This window comes from Lepidochelys kempii, chromosome 7, assembly GCF_965140285.1.
Source record: "Lepidochelys kempii isolate rLepKem1 chromosome 7, rLepKem1.hap1, whole genome shotgun sequence".
NCBI lineage: Eukaryota > Metazoa > Chordata > Testudines > Cheloniidae > Lepidochelys > Lepidochelys kempii.
Window position 1 is genome coordinate 29398046 of NC_136386.1, and position 20069 is coordinate 29418114.

Sequence of the window (20069 nt, forward strand, 5' to 3'; positions counted from 1 at the left end):
TTTAACTATGTTCCTTGGTCCTCCAGTCTCACTGAAATGATAGTCTATTTTCCTGCAGTCAGCAATTAAAAATGAGGAAGCTTATCGGCAATCCACTTTCCCCAGTGAAAAGGAAGCCAACATACCAAAAACATTTCCTGTATTCTGTAGCTGAATTTTAACCTGTTCTGAGACAAAGCCATTCAAATAGCTTTCTTTCCAAAAGGAAAATGTAAAAACAGGGTTAATCCTATAGGAAAAATAAATAGTAATGTTCTTAATACGTACCAAGGAATATCAGGAGCACGCCCACGCCAATTTGAAGTATGAGGGATATGCTGATGAGAACAATAAGTGGGATGTAGAATGAGAAGGAAGGTCCTTGCTCCATTACTGCTTTCAACTGGGATGCATTGGCCATCAGAAGAGCAATGTCCAACATGCTCTCTGCAGCACTCTTCTTATTGGCATAGTGGTTCATATTAATGGGTCCATTTCCCTGCAGCCAGCGTTGTGGTCTAGGCTGAAAGTTAAAAAAATTCCAGTTATGAATACATCAAGTTTAACAGGATAGCGAGCTAAAGAAGGGACTCTGGACCAGGGACTGATTTCCCTAATAGTTCTGCTCACCCCTGTACTGCTCTCATCTGTTTCTGTGTGCTCACACCTACCAAGATCCTCTCATCAAGGAGCAAGAGATTATGCCTGGACTTAAGGCAGATATATACAATGTACTAACTGTTAGAAGCATGTGCATCAGAATTTCCATGTCACAAGAGACAGAAAGTTTGGGGAATCTGCATTATCTAAAGGCTGAGAAGTGTAGAAATTGGATTGCTTTTAAACATTTTTAAAACCAGGGCTATACATTAAACCAGCAGCTCTCAACCAGAGGTACGTGTACCCCTGGGGGTACACACGGGTCTTCCAGGGGGTACATCAACACCTCTAGATATTTACCTAGTTTTACAATAGGCTACATAAAAAGCACTAGCGAAGTCCGTACAAACTAAAATTTCATACAGACAATTACTTGTTTATACTGTTCTATATACTATACACTGAAATGTAAGTACAATATTTAAATTCCAATTGATTTATTTTATAACTGTATGGTAAAAATGAGACCATGAGCAATTTTTCAGTAATAGTGTGCTATGACACTTTTTTTTCTATTTTTAGGTCTGATTTTGAAAGCAAGTAGTTTTTAAGTGAGGTGAAACCTGGGGATATGCAAGACAAATCAGACACCTGAAAGGGGTACAGTAGTCTGGAACGGTTGGGAGCCACTGCTTTAAACACCCACTATACTGGATGAAACTCCTCCCTATGTGGGACAAGACCTATGCACCACCAGAGTCATTCAATAATCCTATCTGAGGATTTGTTGGATTAAACTGCTGCATAAGCCTTTGTGCCATCCAGATACACTGGTGGATATTCCCATGCTGTGCCCACCCCAATACGTATGTGGATATTCCATTTCTGATCTCATGTGATGGGAGATGATTAAGATACTTCCCCTCCCCCCCCCCCCCCGCTACAAAGGCAACGGACTTTTTGTTTTGAAAGGTCAGGGGATTTCTAACACCAAATGCCAAAAAAGCAGTAATCTATTGGGGAAAGCAGTAGACATAGCAGGTCTGTTCTCTCTTGCTTTTTTTCCTTCCTCATCCTTTAGGATATCAGTAAAACTCTGTCATTGGCAACAGATTTCTAAAGGAATTAGGCACCTGGTGAGATTTTCAAAACTGCCTAAAAGCAGCTTATGTTGTGGCTGTGTTGGTCCCAGGGTATTAGAGAGACAAGGAGGATGAGTTAATATATTTTATTTGGACCAGCTTCTGTTGGTGAGAGCGACAAGCTCTTGAGCTTACATAGAGCTCTTCTTCAGAAGCTCGAGAGCGTGTCTCTCTCACCAACAGAAGTTGGTCCAATAAAAGATATTAACTCACCCACCTTGTCTCTCTCAAAGCAGGTTAGGCACCTACCTCCCTTTGACCTCTTTAAAAAATCTGGCCCTTGGTACACACTTAAAACTATGAACCAAATTATGCCTTCTGTTACACCCATGTAGCACAAAAATATACCCAGGCACCTCTACCCACCTCCATGAAGTTGCACAGGCATAAGAGGGAGCAGAATATAGACCTTCGATGTCTGATTTAATAACTCTTCTTCCTTACTGAATGTTTAATTATGCAAACAACTTCCTTTTCTCTTGGGTGACTGACTGTATATGAGCTTCCATCTTGTCCATATCTTTGGTTTCTAACTACTTCAATATAATTTCTTTTGAAAGATTATAAAAAGTGTCATGGCTGGGGTTTTTTGGTTTTGGGTTTTTTAACTCCCATTTGTTAGGGATATTTTGACTATATAAATGTTTTCTTTGGAAAGGCTAAGCACTGTGGGGAAAAGTCTCTATTTAAAGGTTATTTCAAATGCAGAAGACACTCTCTAATTAAACTGGTCAGTGGCTGTGATCAAAGCATCCAAACTTCCAGTTTTAAAGCCAGTTCTGCCACTGTCCATCCTGTGCTTGTCGTCTTTGAAGCTAGAAAAATTTCAGTGCATTAAATGTTTTATGCTATATCACGTAACTGCCCAGTTCCTTGCAAGAGAACAAACTGCAAAATTTGACCTCATTTCTCTGGACACCATTTAAATAATGTACTGAGAGAAAAATGTCATGAGACAGCAGTGATGGGAATGAAGCCATGTAATCATAGCCTCACACAGAGGATTACTGAGAATGGTGAAAAGAGGAAGTATTAATTTTTCAGATCAAAACTTCAGTCAGTCAGAAATATCTATTTCTTTAGCTTTGTTTAGCTCCCATGGTATTAAATTTTTTTAAAAAAAACCCAACCCTATTTGCCCCAGTTTCCTGGGGGGGAAGACATGGACACATGCTACTGAATCACTTATATAAACATTACAGTTCCTCGAATGATACCGTCTCCCTAACAGAAGTGAAAACCCTTGTGGCTGTGTTCCCATTACCTTCAAGGAAAAGCAGCACAAAATAAATGTTGGAACTATTGAGCAAAAAGACTTAAACTAATATCACCTATTATTAATTGTACAATATAGGCCATATTCTGCCTGTGGCTGCAAACATGTAATGCCAATAACATCAAAAAGTTGCACAAGCGTAACAGCAGAATTTGGCCTGTGTGATTCTATTGAAAATAACTTTTTTTTAAAAAAATTTTTATGGACTATAAAACTGATCCCATTTGTGGGGTTTTGCAATAAGTTCATAACTGAGGAAGCATAACTATCTGTTCAGGTATCTGCTGGCTAATTGTTTGCTTCTTCCTTCCAAAGAAACTGACTTAGAGTGCAATATTTGACCTATGGTAAATAGTAGATTGGTTTGACCCAGGCTCCAATTCTAAATGAAGAAAGCAGACTGCGAACTGGTGCAAAGATATTTTGCGCCCTAGGCGAAACTTCCACCTTGCGCCCCCTCTCTCCTTCCCCCAGAGCATCGCTTATTATAAACTTTCAAAAATGAATACTGCATAACGTGGCATTGTTCATTAGAATTAATACACATTCGGCTTGAAAATTTATTCTTTCTTCTTTTTGCTTGTCTGCCTTCCACTTACGAAATTGTGCCCCAGACAATTTTTCTCTATCTGCCATGAGGCTGCAACAACTGAAAACGAAAAAAAATTAAATTTTATTCCTATCAGTTCTTTTTCTTGTTCACTATTAAAAGTAAAGGATAGAGAATACATGTCACTTCCTGAGTCACTATTTGAATTTCATCAATTGTGTGACGTAAACATTTATTAAGAGATCAAGATGACTCTTCCTTAAAATTAAGCAATATTGATTGTAATAAGAAATACACCCTTTTTAGTCACGTATACTTCATTCATTCTTTCATATCAAAATCTACTACGTTTTATTCTACCTTTAGACTATCCAATTATTGTTAATAAAATTTATAAAATTAGAATGGCGGATACTCCATCATACAACAACTGACAATCAATATGACAAATTTCAACAAACTACACACATTTGCACATGATAAACATATACACTCAGATACTGAACATACACACACAATTGACACAAAGTATTAGCAAAATGATGCAGCAGCAATTGCAAGAGTCTTAGATCTGAAACAACTCAACAAAAATAGTTAGCCTCAGTCGACAACCTCCGAAAACTAGTGAAAGTAGCATTATAAACAGGCTGTCAGAATGGGTGACGGCTGCACACGACAAGAAAAATGATGTCCTTGCCACTTTGTACCATAGTGAAGCAGTACACTCATGCCCACAATGCAGAGTTGGTGTAGGCTATAGCTGTAATGTACAAGAGAACGACAAGTTAAAATGCAAGTTCAACAACAGTTCTCTTTTCTTTATTCATTTGTTTTCTGGCAATAGTGTAAAAAAAAATGGGGGGGGCACCGCTTTTTGGCTCCCCCAAATCTTGGCGCCCTAGGCAGCTGCCTAGTGGTTACACCGGCCCTGTTCCCTATCCATGTTGCAATAAAATCTTTAGGGCCCAGTCTTGGAGCTCTCTCTGTTTTCCCTTTGGCTTCAATGGGAGTGGGAACATGGCCTTAAATAATTTACTTTAATACACAACTCTTCATTAACTACATGTAAATGGACTGGGGCTCATTCCGCTTTAATTTCCACCTGTGGATACAATAGGGTGCTCACGCATCAGAGTGAAACTTGGCCCAGTCCTTATACCAGGAAAAGCACTCCCACATTTTTAAACATCCTGGGAGGATGGGGGACATGGAGGGTTAATATCCTGATTCATTAAATCGTCTATTATAGTGGCCGCTGGGTTCCAGCCCCACGTAAGGGTTATGGTCAATAGACAGCCTTAGTCACTGACCTCCTGTTCTGAGCTATTGCAGAGCACCTCTGTTGAGCACTGTGCTTTGGGCTTTTGTGGCTCATAGAGCAAACAAGTACAGTAATTTGGGTTTGAGTTGCTTTTCAACAATAACTACTTTAAATAGCGGGGAAAGTAAGGCATGGAGAGAATACCTACACTTGATATTCTAGTGTCCACTCCACTGAATTCATGTCCCATTTAAGTTTACTATTGACATTTTATATGGTGACTCTAACACTCTCGGAAATTCAGATGCAGCTGTTCTAACAAGTTAACAAATTCACCACTGAAAAATGTCAGTCCTCTACTGTATGCAAGTATTTCCAAACACCCTTTAGCTGAGGAAATGGTGGTATTTATCACTTTTTATTTGGGGAGAGGGAAAATGTAACCAGAAAAGTTCCAGTAACTTCCACTCCCTCATTAGGGAGAGATACTTCCCATCTGGCAAGGGAAGAGGAAAGAAACAGTGCATGGATTAGTGTGTCAGAATTGAAGATTGACATGCTGGAAGATCAGTTTAAGGCAACTGCTGAAAATACTGATTTAGTCAGTACTACTGCAGAGGCTTTGCTGTCTATGGCAGTTAGAATTGGGGGGGGGAAAAGCATGTTAGATAGCAATATCTATGTTTAAATACTATGTAGGAGGAAAGCAGGAAATGATTTCATACTGTGATTAAGAAACAGCATGTAGCTGGCAGGTACCAGTAAATTAGGTCTCTGTGCTGCAGCTTCTTGGCTTTAGAAGATTTAAGCCTGAATCATAGAATATCAGGGTTCGAAGAGACCTCAGGAGATCATCTAGTCCAACCCCCTGCTCATAGCAGGACCAATCCCCAATTCTTGCCCCAGGTCCCTAAATGGCCCCCTCGCGGATTGAACTCACAACCCTGGGTTTAGCAGGCCAATACTCAAACCACTGAGCTATCCCTCTCCCGAAAGCAAAGTGAGACACAGAAGCAAGGTCTATGCTAAAGCTTGAACTGGGCTTACAATAACTGTCCAAAATGCTTTTTGCTATGCGGCTATAAAATGCCATCCAGTGCTCGCTGCAACGATGCTGTAACAGTGCCACGTATTTAACCAGTGCTTTCCATTTTATAAGCACTGTTCAGAAACCACAGGGTATCTACCTTTTCCCCTCCACAAGGGCAATATTTGCCCCCTGCAGAAGAGCTGGGATTGCTCACTTCTGCAGTGGCTCCTGGCACCCTGTGACTCTGTCCAGTTCTAATGCAGCTTTATGCTATGTCTACACTGCGAAGTGAAGGTGTGACTATAGCGTGGATAGACATGCCTATGCTAGCTTTAATCTAGCTAGCCTGGACGACAATAGCAGTGTAGATGTGATGGCCCAGATTTACCTACAGGCTAGGAACCAGAGTGTACGCAGACTTCCTGCAGGGTTTGTACTCTGGATGCCAGCCTTTGCTGCCCCATTTCTACTGTTACCAATGCTAGCTAGATTAAAGCTAGCATGGCTTTGCCTATCTGTGCTACAATTACCCCTTCGCTTGCAGTCTGAAATACTGCTAATGCTGGCGGCACTTCCTCAGCCAGTGCCTGGCCCTTTTTAAGGAGCTTCCCACACAGAGGGGAGACTACAAATAAATGGGCACAGATTCCAACGATAGTAACCTTTTCCAGTGAGTGCAAGATAGATTAAGTGTTTCCACTACAGAGAGACCCTCCCCCAGTCAGTGAAAGGCTGGATCTTCAGAGGGCCCTCTGGTATTTGGGGCAGGAGTGATGGTGCGACTGTATTTCCCCCTTTCTACAAATGTATACAGGAAGGGTAAGATCCAGCTACAAAAGGTTCTTTCCATGCACATGTCTAGGATCTGTCTCCCTTACTGTTTTTTCCAACATGCTTATTTTACCCAAACTGTGTAAAGATCCATAAGGAGCAGTGAGAGGACACCTGCTGCCAGACAGCTTATGGAGTAGTGGGGAGACAATTCTATGAAATATATTCCCCATCCTTTTTTCCTGGAGCTCTCTGCATAAATGTGGCTGGGATAAAGCTGTTTCTCTGCCTCAGTCAGTGCCGTACCTTAATAGCCTTGCACACACCAGAGAATTGCATCCCTGCAATATGCAGCTAACCTTACTTGGATAGGTCTAGATGACGTGCAATAAAAAATGTAAGCAACTCTCAGCACTACACCACAGCTAGCACTGTTGCCATCGCTCGTGGGGCTACACCAGTGGATGAATAACTTTGGGCGATCTGCCTAATGTAGATGTGGTCTTGGTTTACATGAGCACTGCCATGAGCAGGGGTGAAAGTAAGTCGAGTGACTTACCAGGACGCTGGGGCCAGCTCTGGCCCCCAGAAGGGGTGGAGCCTAGGGCAGAAGGGGCGGGGCTGAGGGGGTCAGAGCCAGCCCCAGCCCACCCTGTAAGGTAACTGCCCTCTTCCCTCCCCTCCCCTCTCCCACCGGGGTAACAGTAGCAGCCTGGGGCTCTGGGGGCTATTTAAAGGGCCTGCGGCTCCCCTGCTTCTACCACCCCAGTACTTTAAATAGCCTCCGGAGCCCTGGAGTAGCGGCGGCGGGGCTCCAACGGCTATTTACAGGGCAGGGGTGGTAGAAGCAGAAAAATCCCTGGCCCTTTAAATAGCCACCGGAGCCCCGCAGCTGCTACCTCAGGGCTCCAACAACAGGGCTCTGGAGGCAATTTAAAGGGCCTGGGGCGCCAGCCACTGCTGGGAGCCCCAGACCCTTTAAATTGCCCCCTGGGGAAGCCAGGCTGCCTCAATACAGCACACCGGCTCTTGCCGGTACGCCATACCAGGGCGTAACGGCTTACTTTCACCTCTGGCCGTGATCCAGTGCTGGATGTGATGATGGTGAGTCTTGTTTCAAGGAACTAAAACATCAATACTACTGGCATGTTTCTGCACCACTGCAAATATTCTGCATCTTTAGTCACAGTGTGGTGTGATGCAATCCCATGCCATGCTCCTACCACCAGAATTATCTAGTACAGACAAGTTACTGACTATATTTGGGGGGGGGGGGAACCTCACAAGTGTCTGAGAATGGTTTCAAAGAAGCCCTCATGTGAACAAGATCTTAGTGTATTCACTTCCATGTTAACAACCAGCATGCACGCACGTCTGCCACAGCAGAGCTGGTATCTGAGCTCTGCGTGGGGTGACCAGATAGCAAGTGGGACAGGGGGTGTGGGGTAATAGGCGCTGTCAAGGTTCCTTCCCCACTCTGAACTCTAGGGTAAAGATGTGAGGACCTGCATGAAAGACCCCCTAAGCTTATTCTTACCAGCTTAGGTTAAACGCTGCCACCACCAAAGTGTTACACAAAGAACAGGGGAAGTGCCCACTTGGAAACTTCTCCTCCCTCCCCCGCATCCCCCCAAATATCCCCCCAAGCACTACACACCCTTTCCTGCGGAAGGCTTGATAAAAATCCTCACCAATTTGCATAGGTGAACACAGACCCAAACCCTTAGATCTTAAGAACAATGAAAAAGCAATCAGGTTCTTAAGAGAATTTTAATTAAAGAAAAAGTAAAAGAATCACCTGTAAAATCAGGATGGCAAATACTTTATAGGGTAATCAGATTCAAAACATAGAGAATCCCTCTAGGCAAAACCTTAAGTTACAAAAAGACTCAAAAACAGGAATATACATTCCATTCAGCACAACTTTATTTTATCAGCCATTTAAACAAAACAGAATCTAACGCATATCTAGCTAGATTGCTTACTAACTCTTTACAGGAGTTCTGACCTGTTCTAGTCCCGGAAAAGCCTCACACAGACAGAGAGAACCCGTTGTCCCCGTCCCCGCCCCCTCCAGCTTTTAAAGTATCTTGTCTCCTCATTGGTCATTTTGGTCAGGTGCCAGCGAGGTTATCCTAGCTTCTTAACCCTTTACAGGTGAAAGGGTTTTTCCTCTGGCCAGGAGGGATTTAAAGGTGTTTACCCTTCCCTTTATATTTATGACAGGCGCCCACATGAGACACAGTCCCAAATACTGGAACTGTCCCTAAAAAATCAGAACATCTGGGCACAAACCATGTTTGTCTGTGCAGTGTGTTCTTTAGCTTGTTCTGAAAAGGAGAGCTGTGAAAAGCTTTCCCATCTCCAATCTCTGTGGCTCTTCTGAGAGCAGTGAGAACCATTTGCTGAACAGCTTCGTTTTTCATTGACAGAGCTTGCTCACCCACCCAGCATCTTGCAGCCCCTTTTGTGGGACCACTGTCTTCACCAGCAGTGTTTACTCTCGTCTGTGGGGAGCCAACTAATTAAGACACTACATCAGAATAGTTGCATTGTTTTCCTTCTCTTAAATCTTTGCCAAAAGATTAAAAGGGTAACAAGTAACCCAATGCTTATTTCCCCACAGTACGGTTAATTTTAGTAATATTTTACTGGCAACTGTGTGGGTAAAAGAATATTTTGCAACTACTTGTTTTTACTGACCATTCTGACCCTGTGCCTTCCAGTTCATGGGGATTTCCTTTGTAAAAAGAGCCTTATTCCTTACACCCGATGACTCAACAACAAAAATACTCTGGCTTTTAGTTGCAACTCAGGGACAGTATCCACTTCAGGTAAAGTTTGAAAACAAATATCAAGGCAGTTTGCTAAACATACAGGTCTTAGAGTAGCAGCCGTGTTAGTCTGTATCCGCAAAAAGAAAAGGAGTACTTGTGGCACCTTAGAGACTAACCAATTTATTTGAGCATAAGCTTTCGTGAGCTACAGCATCGGATGAAGTGAGCTGTAGCTCACGAAAGCTTATGCTCAAATAAATTGGTTAGTCTCTAAGGTGCCACGAGTACTCCTTTTCTTTAGTCCGGTCTTGTGTGTATTATAGTAAGGCTCTAGCTTTTATTGCTCTTTGACTCAGTGGTGAAAGTTACCTGATTGAAAAGCCTGAAGACCAAACTTCCCTGTTCATTCACTAACCTACGCTGTCTACTTAAGCTTCCACGCACTAGCACACTAACATGCCTAAAGTCTGACAAAGAGGAATGGCTGATAGGGGGATGGGGGGAAGAGGAATTTAGTCTTGCTATTCAAACTTTGGCCTTTGCTGAGAGTCCCCAAAAGGGTACCAATTACACTGTCAGGAGAGGTAAAAGTGTCAGTACCAATTCGCATGCTGGTTTTTTATGTGGATACCTCTCCACACTGGAAATTAGTCTGCAAACACCAGCACCACTGAACACTCATTTCTTTCATTCGCTCCATAACGATGTTAAAGTTCACTTCTGTGACTTTCTTGTGCCCTTGCATGTATGAAAGAAAATGCACGTGACTTCACGCGCTGGAGATTTTAATGTATGCCCTTTTGCTTCTGGCTTACATGCAGCTATTGTTCTGGTTAGCCTCTTACATTTCTCCCATCATACACATGCTTTCTAAGAGGATAGAATTAAATACTGGTTTCAGAGTTGTTTGCTTTAGAACATGCTCTAAATCAACAGAGACCTGAAAGTTAAAAGTTATGAGCCAGATCTTGCAAATGCTTGTGCATATTGAGAGCTATAGGACTGTTAACATGAATGAAAACAACAAGGAGTCTGGTGGCACCTTAAAGACTAACGGATTTATTTTTTACCAATGAAAGCTTATGCCCAAATAAATCTGTTAGTCTTTAAAGTGCCACCAGATTCCTCGTTGTTTTTGTGGATACAGACTAACACGGCTACCCCTCTGATACTTGACAACATGAATGAAGTTACTCATATACATGAATCGGGGTTTGCAAGATCAAGCTCTATGACTGTTAATCTATCCTTAACTGACCACACTGGAAAACCAACAGTTCAGAGCTGTTAAACTAAACTTCAATTTCCAGCTCTCTGCATATACTGCAATCTTTGATTTGTGTGCACACAATACAAATTTGGGGCATCCAATCTGAGACGCTTTGACCCTGATTCAGAATCGTTGAGCACCCACAGCTCCTGTGGGTTTCAACTGGGGCTGTGAGTGCTCTGTGCTTCTGAATATCAGGCCCCATGTCTCAAGTTGGGCTTCCAGAAACTGAAGTATCCAAAAGCACTGGCCAATTCAGAAAACTTCACCCATTGCGTGTGTATAATAGACAATACTTTCTGTCTGCAAAGCACAAAATCCCCATAGAAGAAAAGTGAGGAAGGGGGACAACTTCCCGATTTTTTTTTTTTTAAGCATAAACCTAATCTATTAGTTTCCCAGTGTCTAAGTCGAAATGTTATTCCTGTAACTACACCATTAAGCTGATTACATAATTGTTTGTCAATCGCAGCTTCCCCGGCTCTCTCTCATTCACAAATCAGAAATATGATGGGTAACTATGTGGTCACTCACAACCAGAAATATCTTGTTTTAGGCATTCTCTCCTGAAAAGACTCCAGAACCCTTGCTGCTTTTCAGTATTATGCCTAGGAAAATCTTTGGAATGGTGGCAGCTATGCAACAGATGGTTGAGACCTTCTTGTTTTTCTATCTCCTCAAAGATAAAACCGCCAAAGGACCATGCCCACAACACCACACTCAACCACTAGTTAACTACTGACTCAGATAGAAGAATATCACATACAGAACTTAGGGTATGTCTACACTGGCATGTTTCTGCACCACAAATTATACCACTTTTATTAAAACGCTGTTGTGTGTCCACACTGTGCTCCTTGTGACGCTTGAGAGCATCCACATTAGCAGGTCTTGCCATGGCAAAGACAGCAGTGCATTGTGGTAGCTATCCCACTGTGCAACTGGCCGCAGGGTTCTTTGGGAAGGGTTTGCAATGCCTCATGGGGCAGTCACAGCATCACATGATGCAGGTTTCCCAATTCCATTGTTCCATGGGCATCCTACTACATTGCCAGCTGCTTTTCAACTGAAGTGGTAGGGGGGAGAGTTTGACAAGGAGTGTGTGTGTGTGTGTGTATGAAGGGGTGGAGAGAGTGTGTTTTGGGAGACAGAGAGTGTGTCCGCATGTTGTCTTGTAAGTTCAGACAGCGGCAGGAAGCAACCAGTCCTGAGGCAGGGGGAGGGGGAAACCCCAACATCAGCCCTGCTTTGAAAGGGGAGGGGCGCATGTCTCCAGGGCAGCTGAGTTCAAAACAATGAGCAGAGCGGTCACTTGAGGCATTATGGGACAGCTCCGGAGGCCAATTACGCCACAGAAAGCAATCAAGTGTCTACACTGGCAATAGAGCGCTGGAGCCTCTGTGCAAATAGCCTTACGACTCTCATTGAGGTGGTTTTTTTGCAGCACTGCAACGGAGGAGTTTCTGTGCACAAAGTGGCTTGGCAGTGTGTACACGTCTGCAGTTTGAGTTCAAAAACCTACTTTACTGTGCAGAAACTTGCCAGTGTAGACAAGCCCTCATCAACACCACTTCCTAAAGTAGTACCTCCATTTTCTCTAGAGGTCTGGCGTTCAAGTGCTAATGCAGCTCAACGATGCTTAGATTGTGAGAGCTGGTGAGATCACATCTGAGATGTTTTTCACAGGTCTAAAATCAAGAGTATTATTATAGCAACATTATTAAAAAAGAAAAGGAAAAAGTAGGATTAATAATGTATTCAGATAAAGACAATACAGAATTCCTTAGAAAGCAATCAAGACGACAATGCATATCAAGTAGTAAAGGGTTTTAAAAGGAAAACAAATCCAACTTATTTAATCAAGACAAAACCATTCATGCTAGATTTCTTTTTCCCTGCATCATGTTTTCCTTTCATTTCTGTATTAAGGCTTTGATTCGGGAAAGTGTGTATGCATGAAGTTAAGTCCATCCCTATTCAGGACTGCACTAAGGGCAGCACATAAAAACATGCTTAAATAGGCCCAGATTCAGGAAAGCCTCCCAATCTGCCATCATTCCCAGATTAGACAAGAATGCAGTCCCTGCATGTTAATGTATTGCGTTAATGCTTACGTAGAACTTGCTCCAAAGAATGAGTGTATAACTATATACTATTGTCTCTTACAAAAGATATTGGACCAAATTCAAAACCACTGTAAGCGGAAGCAACTCCACTGAAGCCCATGCCAGGGCTGAGTTTAGCTTTCAGACTTAAATTCAAAGGGAAGGGAGGGACTGATCCTGCTCTATTTTAAATCAGTGGGAGTCTTGTCAATAAATTCACTGAGAGCAAGATTAGGCCCTGAAGCAGTATAATTACCACCCTATGTGGTGAAACAGCAAAGGTTTCTCCTTTAATACAAACTAATATTTTCTCTGCATGACACAAACTCTATAGAAGAAAATGAATATTCAGAGCCAATATGATTATTTAATGATGCTTTATAATCGCACATGAGAGTTCTAACTACAAAGCTCATGAAATCTGGGAATACCATTCTGGAAGACAAGATAACTAATGTGGCAGGTTTTCACAGAGCCCTGCTGTGGCTTGCAGACATTCTGATAGCTTCAAAATAAGTTTTAAAAGTACTACTACAACTGAGAACTAAACTTGATCCAGATGATAAATGCAGGGTACTAGAGGTCTGACTCCTGTAATCATATGGCACATCACATGTTCTCCAATGGGTTTTGCTTTGTGTGGAGCATTATCAGATTCTGCCCAGATTCAAATCTTCATTCTTCTGGTCCTTTTCTTTTATAGTCCTCTGTGTAACTGTTTCCTTGCCAATAAGCATCACTGACTTGTGCATCTTTGTTCCATGAGGATTTTAATATTGTAAAACTAATGAGTTTTGGGGTATGCAGGATTGGGCCCTAAATGAGTAGCTTAAGTCTGGGCATTGAGCAGATAAGGGTAGACTCTCTCCCCAGAGGTTTTAGGTTTTTAAATATTCCCTTGGCGGCTCATCCTGCTTTTGAATCTGTACTTCTTTACGGTCTGTTCCCTACGTTTAGAACAGCTTCATCTTTCGTGTATGCCAAGTCGTCTTTCTTTTCTCAAATCCTGTTTGGAATATTTTTATTACCCAAACTGACCGGCTATGGAAAAAGTAAACCAACAAAAATGCTGAAAAAGCCAACTCTAAAAATCAGTTTTTAATAATTTAAGACAATGAGAACTTGTTTTTAAAATGATTTTTAGAGCATCTGTAGACTGCTGGCTTTCACCTTCCATCTCTCCACTCCACAGCTATTGGTCTTACAGCATTTGTCAGAATTACATTGTAAGCTGACTGTGCTGTGTTGTGTTGTGTGTTTGTAAAGCTCTGTTGACATGTTGCATTTGCTATAAATAATTACTACTAGCCATTAGATGAGACAGAGTTTCCATTTGAAATATGTAATGCTTCAGGACACATTTGATTCTAGTGAAGAACAGAATAATTATTTCAGGTTCCCACATGTATTGAAGTTTGTTCATTATAGTTTTAGACTGCCAGGACACCTCAATATTCTTTATTAACATTTGCTTATGGATGCTAATAGTGAAAATACCTGCTTTGCATATCTTTCTAGCCAGAAAAAAAACTATAAATGTATGAATGGCTACAATGTGACATTAATATCCCTTGCTTTGCTATGCAACTTTTAGGTTTATTTTTCCTCTCTTTGGTAGCTTATTCATCTGACAGAATATACTGTGTGTATTGATACAGTGAGATAGCACACCAGCTATAAGAAAACTTTTGAGACAGCTTCCATATTTTTCTATTTCTTGTCCTCATTAGCTATTGCCAGCAGCACTTGCATTAAAAACTCTTGAAAAAATCTCTCAGGCAGGATCATTGACTTTAATTGGAATAATGAAGAATAGGCTCTGTCAAGGTTCCTCCCCCACTCTGAACTCTAGGGTACAGATGTGGGGACCTGCATGAAAAACCTCCTAAGCTTATCTTTACCAGCTTAGGTCAAAACTTCCCCAAGGTACAAAATATTACACCCGTTATCCTTGGACTGGCCGCTACCACCACCAAACTAATACTGGTTACTGGGGAAGAGCTGTTTGGACGCGTCCTTCCCCCCCAAAATACTTCCCAAAACCTTGCACCCCACTTCCTGGACAAGGTTTGGTAAAAAGCCTCACCAATTTGCCTAGGTGACTACAGACCCTTGGATCTTAAGAACAATGAACAATCCTCCCAACACTTGCACTCCCCCTTTCCTGGGAAATGTTGGATAAAAAGCCTCACCAATTTGCATAGGTGACCACAGACCCAAACCCTTGGATCTGAAAATAATGAAAAAGCATTCAGTGTTTTACAAGAAGACTTTTAATAAAAAATAGAAGTAAATAGAAATAAAGAAATCCCCCCTGTAAAATCAGGATGGTAGATATCTTACAGGGTAATTAGATTCAAAAACATAGAGAACCCCTCTAGGCAAAACCTTAAGTTACAAAAAAGATACACAGACAGAAATAGTTATTCTATTCAGCACAATTCTTTTCTCAGCCATTTAAAGAAATCATAATCTAACACATACCTAGCTAGATTACTTACTAAAAGTTCTAAGACTCCATTCCTGTTCTGTCCCTGGCCAAGACGACTACAGGCAGACACAGACCCTTTGTTTCTCTCCCTCCTCCCAGCTTTTGAAAGTATCTTGTCTCCTCATTGGTCATTTTGGTCAGGTGCCAGCGAGGTTACCTTTAGCTTCTTAACCCTTTACAGGTGAGAGGAGCTTTCCCCTGGCCAGGAGGGATTTCAAAGGGGTTTACCCTTCCCTTTATATTTATGACAGGCTCTACTAAAAGTGAGAAAGGAACTACTCATTGTGAGCAAAGGCGTGACAATCTAGCCTAACCACAGAAGATAGGAATTTCTGGCTCTTAATATATCTCTCTCATATAGATAGATCCCTTGGGGTCCTGGCCTAGTCAATAAGGGCCAGATTTTCAATAGCACTTAGCATCGAAAATGGAGGCTTGATTTTTCAGAAGAGCTTAGCTCCCAGTTATCCACCATGCTGAGCTCTTCTTAAAATCTAATCATAGATATCACAGTGGGATCTGTTGGGTGCTGAGTGCTTCCCCCTTCTTTAGGTATCCAAGGGTATGTTGACACAGCAAAGAAAAATACATGGTTGGCCTGTGCCAGCTGATTCGGGCTTGGGCTGTTTTATTGCTGTGTAGACTTCCAGGCTCAGGCTGTAGCCTGAGCTCTGGGACCCTCCACCCCACAGGGTCTTAGAGCCTGGGCTCCAGCCTGAGTCTGGAACTCTACACAACAATGAAACAGCCCCGCAAGTCGGAGTTCACTGGCACAGGCAAGCTGCGAGTTCTTCTTTGCTGTGTAGACATACCCTTAAAGGGATCTGAGCTTTTTTGGAAAATCTGACCCTTAGCCTCTGCCTCATTCCTCCTCCCCGCCCCTGCCAAAACAAAAGTGACACTTTCCTATTTCAGGTGTAATGGGAGGATTAAAGTTTGTAAATACCTCTACAACATTACTTTATAGAATTATTTGGTTTTAAATATTCTTGGCAATTAATTTTACAGCTGCTTATTCTTCATGTGATATCTTAATTGACTGATTGTGTGTCAGTTTCTTTGGGAAAGGTTTGCCACAAATGGAACAGTAACTACAGATGGCAGAATATAAAGCAAGAGCAGAAAACCCACTAAAGTATATAGAAAAATTCCAAGAACAGAAACTGAAAGGGAAAAACATCCCCACTTTGAGTTAATATGACCTAGTCAAAGCTATTCCTTTCTGTTAAAATGAGATGAATGAGGAATTGGCAGTTCTAAAGAGAATTTTTCAGTTCATCATTCTGACTCAAGTACATCAAGCCTGACTTGGGATCAGACATGAGTAATGCCAAAATCAACCAATTTTTTTTTATTGCGGTACTTTTCCAGTATTTGACAATCTGCTTTAGAACTTATGCCAGTAAGGAAGGCTATATGACATCACACACAGGACTCATCAAGGTGGGAACAGGAATCTTACACAGATGTGCCTGTGCCTTGACTGCATGGGAAAGTTTTACCAATTATACAGCTACAGTTATACTGATATGTTGTTCTATATGGACACTCTTATTCAGGCATAGGAGTGGCTTTTTCCAGATTAGCTTAACCCCCTTCACAAACAACTTAAGCTAAACCATAAAAAAGGTTCTCTTATACCAGGATAAGTGTCCACACTAGATCAGTTTAAATTTGCACCTTCCGTTACACCAAGAAAAAACTTTTGCATAGAGACAAGCCTTTTTCAAGTAGAGGATTCAAGACTTTACAGACAGATGTTGTGATTTAGGAATTTGTCAACTATTCATCCAATTAGTGGTGGAAGGTGGTTGTTGGGTTTTTTTTGGTTCAGTTCTTTGGACTGATTCATGAAAAATTCACAAACAATCCTAAGTAATTCACTTCAGGCACCCCCCCCCCCCAAACACACACACATCTTTTCCTGAACCTCTTTTGGTCTCTTCTCTATCCTCCTCACTGTTCAGGTGCATAAAGAGGACCTCTCTGCTTCTCCTTGAGTTGCTAGAGCTGCTCTGTAGGGAGGGAAAAATGCACTCAATCCTGTTGCTTCTCACAGCAGCTCTACCTAAGAAGAGGTGGAGAGTGAGCACAGGCTTGAGTGGAGGGCTGTATGATGAGCGGGACTGGATACCTGGAGCTAGGAGCTGAACAGCCTCAAGGCTGAGGACAAACAAAAACAGACAGTTAATCAACTTTCCTATGCTCCTTTGTGCTGCTCTCAGTGGATAAAGAATGTCTCAGCATTTTAAAACATAGATTTTGAATAGACAAAGTGGGAGATTTCAGGCCAAAAGAGATTTCTCCATCAAGCTGAGTGAGCAGTCTATTCAAAAATAGCTTACACAAATGTGACTGTAAGAAAATTAGAAAATAGGGGTTGTTGTTTTAAAAGCTGTGCACTCAAGCAGGAAAGACAGAAAAACTCTGCTAGAGAAATGTTCTGCCAATCTTGGAAGGAATAGATTAAAAGTTTTTTTTCTGGTCAACTATAGTATATTTGAGATTCAAGGCATTCAAAATAGTCTCAGAATCAGATTTCCAAAGGGGATATGAACAACTGACATTTGTAGTAAGCACTATCCGCTAAATATTTGAGCCGTGGCTTCAGTTTAAATCAGCTGTCCTTACTCAAATTCCACTAGCCACTGGAGTTCCTATCTCCCTTAAATACTGTAGAATTACTCCTTGGTCACATACTGCTATGAGTCAGCCATATATTCATTAGCAAAGTCATCCTTCCTATGTATATGCACGGTAGTGAGTGATTCTGTGGCAAATAGTCTCTGGTTAGAATTGATAGCAAGCTATAGCACACACATTTCCTAAAAACTCCCCTTGAACTTAATAGAACTACATTGTTTATTATTTGTAATATTGTAATACCTAAAGGCCACCTTCTGGTTTGGAGCCCCATTGGCCTAAGTACTGTATAAATATGTAGAAAGATATGGTCCCAGCCCCGAAAAGCTTATGTTCTAATTTAATGACAATGTCCAGGGATGAACAAGTGTGCTGAAACAGCAGTTGGCAAGGGAAGGTAGCAGCTCCAGCAGTGGTGGACAACCTGCGGCCCGTCAGGAGAATTTGATTGTGGGCCACAAACCATTTTGCTGACGTTGACCGTCCGCAGGCACGGCCCCCACAGCTCCCAGTGGCCGCGGTTTGCCGTTCCCGGTCAACGGGAGCTGCAGGGAGTGGCGGGCCAGCATATAGAGAGAGGAAGAACGATTCTCTACTACCTTTCCAAAGGCAAACTTGGAAGTCTGAATAGGAACACGCTGTATTATATTCTAACAGAAAGCACTTCGTTAATCATAGTTTTATTTCATATATATGAAGGGAAAGAACAGGTGTAATCCTGCTTCTAGGTAAATGAATAGCAAAGAAGGAACTTAAAAAGTTTTGCATGCTGTTTGCAGTCTGTTTTAGTGTGATAAAGCTTATGCTCTAATAAATTGGTTAGTCTCTAAGGTGCCACAAATACTCCTTTTCTTAATGCAAATTATATTATCCATTCCCTGAGGGACTGACTGAAGTACATGGAAATGGGGGGGAGGCGTTTGCACCTCAAATCTTAGATGCTCTTCCTAAATTTAACCCAGGACACAATACGCCCATCGAATGGGGTTCAGGATTAAAACCTAAGGCATATTTTTTCAGGGCAGAGATTGCTCCCGCTCTCCTCCGTTCGCACTTGGCAGGTGATGGGTTTCCTCCCTTCAGCCCGGAGCACACACGGGCAGCGGTGGCAGGGGCTCGCTCAGCCCCGTCTCGTTGCGGGGTGAAGGGCCTGGCTCCCACTCCCCTCTCTGGGGCCAGCGCTTTGACCTCTGGCTTGTCAGCCCCTGACCCATCTTCCACCTCAGGGCCCAGCGGGAGGCAGCCCCGCGCCTGTCCGACCAGAGCCCCCGCGCCTTGGCCGGGCCGGACAGCGCCTGCGCCGCTACGGCCCGGGTCCCTCTCAGCCGCCAGGCCTCAGCCCAGGCCGGGAGCTGGTCCAGCCCCGCCTCGCAGGATGCGCCACTCGGCCCCGCGCTGCTCCTTACCCTGTCGGGAGGCGCTCGCTCGCCGCCGCCGCCGCCGCCGGTTTGCCCGTTCAGCTCGAGGGTCTCGGAGGCCGAGGCCGCGGCCATGGTGCTCGGCCGCCCGCGGGGAGGAGGCGCTCCGGCCGCAGCTCGCTTGCCCGCAGGGGCCGCTTATCCGCCGGCCCAGCCGCGCCCGGTATCTGCCTTCCCAGCGCGCCGCGCACCCGCATGCGGCGGCCAGCCCGGAGAGTCCCGCCTCGGAGCCCGCTCCGCAGTGGCTGCTTCCCTTTCCGCCCGGGATTCCCCTTCGTCTCGGCCCGGCACGCCCGGGCAAGCCTCGCCTGTCTGCGGGGGCAGAGCTGCCAGGGCCTGGGTGAGTGGCCGGAGGATGGTCTGAAACGTTGGCGGCTCCGCGGGGCACGGAGCCAGACCAGAAGAAGAACCAGGCGTCCGGGTTAACTCTAGAGGCAGCAGATTGGAAACCAACAACCGGAAATATTTCTTCACCCAGCACACCTTGCTGGGGATGCTGTGAGGGCTAAAAGTATCACGGGCTTCAAAAAAAAAAAAAAAAAAAAAAAAAGCATTAGAGAACATTCACGGAGGATAGGTCCAGCAGTGGCTAATGGCCATGCTCAGGGATGCAGCCCCATGCTGCAGGTGTCTCTAAACCTCTTACTGAGGGAACCTGGGAGTGGATGATGGGGAATGGATCACTCCGTAAATTGCCCTATTCCGGTATTCCCTCTAAAGCATCTGGCGCCGGCCGCTGTTGAGAGACTTGAATAT

General features: G+C 43.3%; 1 protein-coding gene across 1 annotated transcript in view; it reads right to left on the reverse strand.

Moving 5' to 3' along the window:
* The window catches only part of NINJ1 (ninjurin 1), a 34685-nt gene extending 14923 nt beyond the window's left edge, over positions 1 to 19762 (reverse strand). The window contains exons 1-2 of the mRNA XM_073351577.2: positions 19302 to 19762; positions 268 to 502 (exon numbers count right to left, since the gene is read on the reverse strand). Of these exons, the coding sequence (XP_073207678.1) occupies positions 268 to 502; positions 19302 to 19388 (322 nt within the window). The 5' untranslated portion in view covers positions 19389 to 19762. The remainder of the gene's footprint in view (positions 1 to 267; positions 503 to 19301) is intronic.
* Positions 19763 to 20069: the final 307 nt, after the last annotated feature.